This window comes from Heteronotia binoei, chromosome 2 (genome assembly GCF_032191835.1).
Source record: "Heteronotia binoei isolate CCM8104 ecotype False Entrance Well chromosome 2, APGP_CSIRO_Hbin_v1, whole genome shotgun sequence".
Classification (NCBI taxonomy): Eukaryota; Metazoa; Chordata; class Lepidosauria; order Squamata; family Gekkonidae; genus Heteronotia; species Heteronotia binoei.
This window is the reverse complement of record NC_083224.1, coordinates 88084384-88090351: the sequence shown is the minus strand read 5'-3', so window position 1 is coordinate 88090351 and position 5968 is coordinate 88084384. Positions and strand designations below refer to the sequence as shown.

At 44.8% G+C, this 5968-nt stretch overlaps 1 protein-coding gene across 1 annotated transcript; it reads right to left on the bottom strand.

Annotated features, from left to right (window-relative positions):
* Window positions 1-560: 560 nt before the first annotated feature.
* Window positions 561-5600, bottom strand: PIM1 (Pim-1 proto-oncogene, serine/threonine kinase). The gene is made up of 6 exons (XM_060231529.1): window positions 5310-5600; window positions 5050-5156; window positions 4794-4844; window positions 4270-4636; window positions 2370-2546; window positions 561-1928 (listed from the first exon to the last, which is right to left on the bottom strand). The coding sequence occupies exons 1-6, from the start codon at window positions 5389-5391 to the stop codon at window positions 1771-1773; spliced, it is 942 nt and encodes a 313-aa protein (XP_060087512.1). The 5' UTR covers window positions 5392-5600; the 3' UTR covers window positions 561-1770.
* Between the last annotated feature and the right edge of the window lie 368 nt (window positions 5601-5968).

Below are 5968 nucleotides of genomic sequence, written 5' to 3'. Positions count from 1 at the left end.
AGAAAAACACCACTGATGTGTAGATGCCCTGCTGTAAGCACAGCATTAGCCACAGCTCAATTTCTGGGGCCATTTTTCCTGAGCTAAGACAAAAATGTGTGAGCCAGAGGCTAAAGAATTTTTAGACCTGGACACTGAAATTTTTATAGCTACTGCCTGAATCTTTCAGGTCTTCCTGATCATGATCTAGAACACTTACCCACCTTTCGGTTAGAAGCATTAGTAATCCAAGTTCTATGCCAGATTTTATGCAGTAATACACATACACATTTTAGGCAATTTATGTATGGCACTTAATTGTACCTGAAGCTTTATTAACCAATTATGCCTTCATGTATGAAATCAACTGTATTAATCACTTTCCATGACCTTCCTTGAATGTTTAGTAAGTGAGAGCAGACAGAGACTCAAAGTCTCTGGGAAAATCATGTACTTGTACCTCCCATGAACATAACTGCTAGCTCTCAAGCAAAAGTATGACAGCTTTTCAAAATATTATATTATTAACTGCGGCATCTGATTGCTTGCAATAATAAAAAAAACCCCAGAAACCTGAGTAATTCAAGTGATTCCATTTTTTTTATTTAAAACTGCATTATAAAAAAAATAGCATTTCTGAATTCCCTGCACAGTATCAGCTATTAACAAAACGAGCAGACTACACACCAAATTACTTATACAAGCTTGACAGTGTTGAAGTCCAGGGTATATTACCCCACTTTGCGTTAAAGGAATATTATATACACATGCATGGCAGCAGCCCTTCCTTGCCAATACTTGTGGAAGCATGTCTCAAAATTCAGGGAGGCGGAGCAACCACAATGGAAGGATATATTTACAAACAGCTAAGAGATGGTCAAGCTGATTCATATAGTGGCAAGACATCAGAGCAAAATAGGCATAACCTGGGGGCTGGGGAAGGAGTGTTAAGGGGGGCAATGTAACAGAAAACCAGAACAGCAGCTGTAGGAGTGAGGTGTAGACTATAAAGCCTACATGACACATAAATAAAATAAATAAAAGTTACCCAAGTTAGGACATTTCATTTAAAAAAACCCTGGAAATAAATTAAAAAAAAACAAATAAGTAAAAACATTATAAACTACAATCTTCTGTACACCAAACTTTGTTCCTGTATTGTTCTGTACAAAATTACAGTTCAATGGGGTTGCATTGTTTGTGCACTTGAAGATGTCCTGGCTTTTGAGAGGCGACAAAAGCCAACTCAAGAGTTCATACTGGACAACCATCAGCTAGGGTTTGCCAATGTATCACACAAAGCCTCTTTTGATGAAGTTCTTTTTAAAAGGAGGAACAAAAATAAAACCCAGTTGAATCTTGAGACAGCAGCAGTGAAGGAGCTTTCAAGTATTTTCCCCCCCAGCACAGCTCAGTTTGCAACTGAAGGCACTCGGAACATGGTGACACAGTGAAGACAGGCAGCCAATCCAAATCAATACTCTCCCTCCCTGCTCCCATACCCAATTTCCCCAACTGAAACATCTGCTCTCTCTCTGCTCCACTCATTTCATATTCTAGGATTCGATTCAGCAGGTTATAGACACTCAACTGACTTGCCCAAGTCACCTAGTAGCAAGGAGATTTGCAAGGTAGGATCCCAGGAGTTCAAGTCCACACCAGAAAAGATTTCTTCGGACTTGGAAAAGTTTGCAGGCAGGCTGGATCTGGAATGAGATGAATGCTGTCCCTGTAAAAATTTCCACTCAGTAGGACAGAACTGTTTTGCACCCAAACAGATGAAATACTCTGCTATTTGTTAGATTCTTGAATTAGACTGTGCAAATGGATCTCAGCTGTTTCCTGAGGCAGGAGGACATCTTGCATCCAAGAATGATTCAGAATATCTTCAAAAGATGGTCTATCAGAAGGCCTCAGAGCCAAACACCACTTAATGAGATGCTGGCATTCTGGAAAAGAAAGCACAAAATTAGCACAAAAGAATCTGCAAAACTAGAAGAAGCACACTGCACATCTTTTGAACTTATTTTTGAAAGAAACTGCTACATACAACGCATACACAGAGTATGTTTACAAGGAACTTGCGTGTGGAAACTCTACAGCAGTTATTAACTGGAGGGACCACTGGTTAGCTAGCTACCATGTTTAAATCCTAGAGCACAGCTAATGTAGCTGAATTGCTGCTTACACATTGTGCAGCCTGCTCAGCCTGTTATCTTACAGCAGCAGCACTGTTTTCTCAAGAGAACAGATAAGCCTCTGTAACAAATACTCTCTGGATAACATAATGAATGCCTGAAGTGACAATGCTTTGCGTGTATGCTGACCCAATGTTCCATTCATGTCTCCCTTCTGTTGCCCCCTATTGAATAAAGGTGGCAAGCACTTACCTGGAGAAACCCTTTGCCGAAAATAGACCTGACCCCTTAAGATCTCCTCATCATGTTCGAAGGGGATATCACCACAGACCATGTCATACAGCAATACCCCAAGCGACCAGACAGCTGCAGATCTGCCATGATACCTGTGGTAGCGGATCCATTCTGGGGGACTGTATACCCGAGTCCCTAAAAAAACGAAAATTAGATCTCATTAAGAGAATTAAAAGATCCTACAGAATTCTGGTAGTGATATGCTTAATCCATGCCTTAACATTAGCATGACAGCTTGATCAGGATTTAGATAATCCCTTGTAGCTTTAGCTGTTGCAGTGCTTGGACACTGACTAAAGGAATAGGAGAATATCTGGTTTTCAACTGCACTACTATTGCTATGTAATTCAATGAAGTTTTCGGTCACATTTTCCACTGAAGCAGCATGCCTGATTAGTCTCCATGCTGGGTAACTCCCTTATGTTATCATTAAGGAGAGTCTCTATGCATTATAGCTGTATATAAATGAAACATTTAGTGGTACAGGAAAAAAATATAATTCTCTTTCAAAGATGCCTTCACTTTAAAAAACAGCCTCCCCCCACCAAAGGAAAATAAGACTTATGCAGTCACCAAGTTATCCTATTTAAGAGGTCAACAAAGATTTATTACAGAGTATTATAGGAGTGATGTGGTACCCTTGTGCACATAGCAATTATGATGCTCAGATTGCACCATACTTGCACTTCTACAAGAAGCTCTTCGCATAGATACACACTCAGCCTTCCTTGGAAGCAGCTGATCCCCCCCACCCCCAGGCAGGAAACAAGGATACTGAGGTCAGGGCAGCTCAGTCTGGTTTCCAGCCACGTGACTCTTGTTTACAAACTTTGGGTTGTAAAAAATTACTTCTTGATCCACCAGGGGGCAACACTAGATAGGAAAATTGTCAGAAAGAGGGCAATGTGAGGAGGCGCAAGCTCACCCCTGGTCATTAACCGTTAAATTAAAAACAAAACAAAAAATGCAGCACAGCAGCTAATGTCATTCGGGAACACAGATGAGGGGAGGGGGGGTAAACTAACCAAAAGCCAGCCATGATTTTTGAAAATCAACGGTTCTCACAAAAAGTCAGTTAGGCCACACAAGCAGCTTAGATTTTTTTCTAGAAATATTTAGCATTTATCAAACAGTTCATCTTTCTGCCCTGTTAATACTTTTAAACACTTGAACTACTCTTCCTAACATTAAAACAATAGACTACTTGTTCCATGTGCTTGTATGCATCTTAGTAGGAAAGGAAAGTGAGCCGACTGTAAACAAATCCCCTTCAGATTACATTTCACAACATTCATGCCATGACGAAAAACAACTTTCCAGTTAAGATGAATAATTTAACAAGATGGCAGGGGCAGCAGTTTTTCTGAACAATTACCATCTCTCGCCACGCCATGCACTGAGATATAATTTGAAAGGCCAAAAAACCAATATGCTCTCCATCTACCAAATTGGGGGGTGGGGGAGAGAGACCAACAAACCCAATAGTCTTGCCTTGTCTAGGAGGAAACCCAAGCTCATACCATAACACCTAGCAGGTGAATGAGTGACCACTACCTCAAATATTTACCACAGACCTACTGTCTAACTTCCCTATTTCTATGCCACTGTAGAAAAAAGGAGGTCCAAAGTAGAATTGTTAATTTTACTACAACAGTCGTTAATGAGACTGAAATATCTTCCCCAGAAAGCAGGATAAATATAGGTAAAAAGGATAAAAGCATTTCACACGCAAATTTAAGAAATCCTAAAGATCAGAAGAACATTTTCCATTGCTGGGTACTCAGAGGCAAGGAACACACAGTTTCAAGAAAGGAAATTCTCTGGCTGAGAAGGACATATGGAAATCTACAAGACTCACCATCAAAGTCAGTGTATACTGTGTCCTTGAGCAGTGCTCCAGACCCAAAGTCTATTAGTTTTAGCTCTCCATTGCTCAAATCAATCAGGATATTTTCATCTTTGATATCCCGGTGAAGCACCCCACAGCTGTGGCAATGCCTTACTGCCTCCAAAATCTGACAGAAAAAACTGCGGGCCAAATCCTCAGGCAAAGCACCTCGCTCTGTGATGAAGTCAAAGAGATCCTGCACAGGATCTGGACGTTCCAAAACCAAGATGAAGCTGTCTGGCCTCTCAAACCAATCCAGAAGCCGGATCACCCCTCGAAATCCTGAGCTGACTTTTTTCAGGAGCAAAATCTCCATGGGTACTCTTGTTCCACCAGGCTAAGCACAGAAGATGAGAGAGAAAGAAGGGCAGGGAAAAGAAAAAATGGTCCATGAATACAAGAGCAAAATGATTTACACAGCCTGAAACTCAGTGCGCCACAGACTGCAGAAAACACAGAGGTCACCCCAGAAATTCTTATCCCCATCTACTTACCAGCTCTCCCCAGTCTGAAACACGGTCACAGGACACATGCTTGATCGCCACCTGCAAATACACCATAACAAAAAAAGAGGCTCAATGCCAACAGAATAACTGGACACACTGAATAGATGAACAGAAAGATATGAGCAGCGGTGGAGGGGATTTGTCAGGAGAAAGCTGTAGGTACAGAAAGCCTAAAAAGAGCTCTGAGGAATGCTGGAGACACACTCCATTCGAAATCTCCATTCGAAAGAATCTAAACACTCACCGGAGCGCCATCCGCTAGCCGGGTGCCCGAGTAGACAGAGCCGAAGCCGCCACTGCCTAGCAGCGGGCCCACTTGGTACAGCTTCTCCAGGGGTTCCTTTTCCTTTCCTGCAAAAAGGAGAGCTGTCAGCTCCAAGCACCCCGTCAAGCCCCTCTTCGCATCACTCACCCGAAACACAAGACCTCACGAAAGCCGACCTGGCTGCTCCAGGCCACCCACCGCCCGACTAATCCCCCCCACTCCGCAATAGCCTCGCTGACCTGGCAATGGCTTGACTGGGTGCAGATCCCCGCCGGGCGCCGAGCACAGGTGGGCCAAAGAGTTGATCTTGGATAGCAGCATCCCCGCCCCGTCCGCGTGTTCCAGGCAGGCCGAGGCCGGGACCAGCGGCGGCGGCGCTGGTGAGGCTGCTGGGCTGGAGTCTTGGCGCGGGCGGGAGCTGCAGGCGGGGTCGTGCCGGGCCAGGCTGCTCCCTCCCGTGTGGCGCGACAGCCCCGGCTTCAGCCGCCTGTAGTAAAGTGGGAGGGAGCAATGCTAGGGCGGAGCCGGGGAGAGCCGGCGGGCAGGACTCCAGCAGGCGCAGGTTCCGCCCACCGGCGCGGCCACGACCAATCGCTGATGCTGTTGGCAACCCGCGCCGGGCCTCTCCGTCAGAATGGGCTGCTGAGGAGACTCGACGTGGCGGGAAGGAAAAGGCGCCAAAGAAAGAGGGGGAAAGGGGAGGCGAGAATGGGAATCCGGAAAATGGAGAGGAGGGGGGCTGAGGGAGTCTGGCTGCGAACCTGGCGGGAAAAAGGAGAAGACAATGGGAGGGCTGCCCAGGGGCTGTGGAATGCTGGCTATGCCGAAGGCGGCTCCTCCTCAAACGGCTCCTGCCTCATCAAATACGATTGGTCTTGGGTCTTTTTTTCAAACAAAC

Bases quoted from the DNA above. Each gene is read 5' to 3' on its own strand.
- PIM1 (XM_060231529.1), bottom strand. From the start codon at position 5,391: ATGCTGCTATCCAAGATCAACTCTTTGGCCCACCTGTGCTCGGCGCCC. The intron at 5,157-5,309 runs GTCAGCGAGGCT...TCCTTTTTGCAG, and splicing joins CCCAGTCAAGCCATTGCCAG to GAAAGGAAAAGGAACCCCTG. The intron at 4,845-5,049 runs GTGAGTGTTTAG...GTGTATTTGCAG, and splicing joins GGCTAGCGGATGGCGCTCCG to GTGGCGATCAAGCATGTGTC.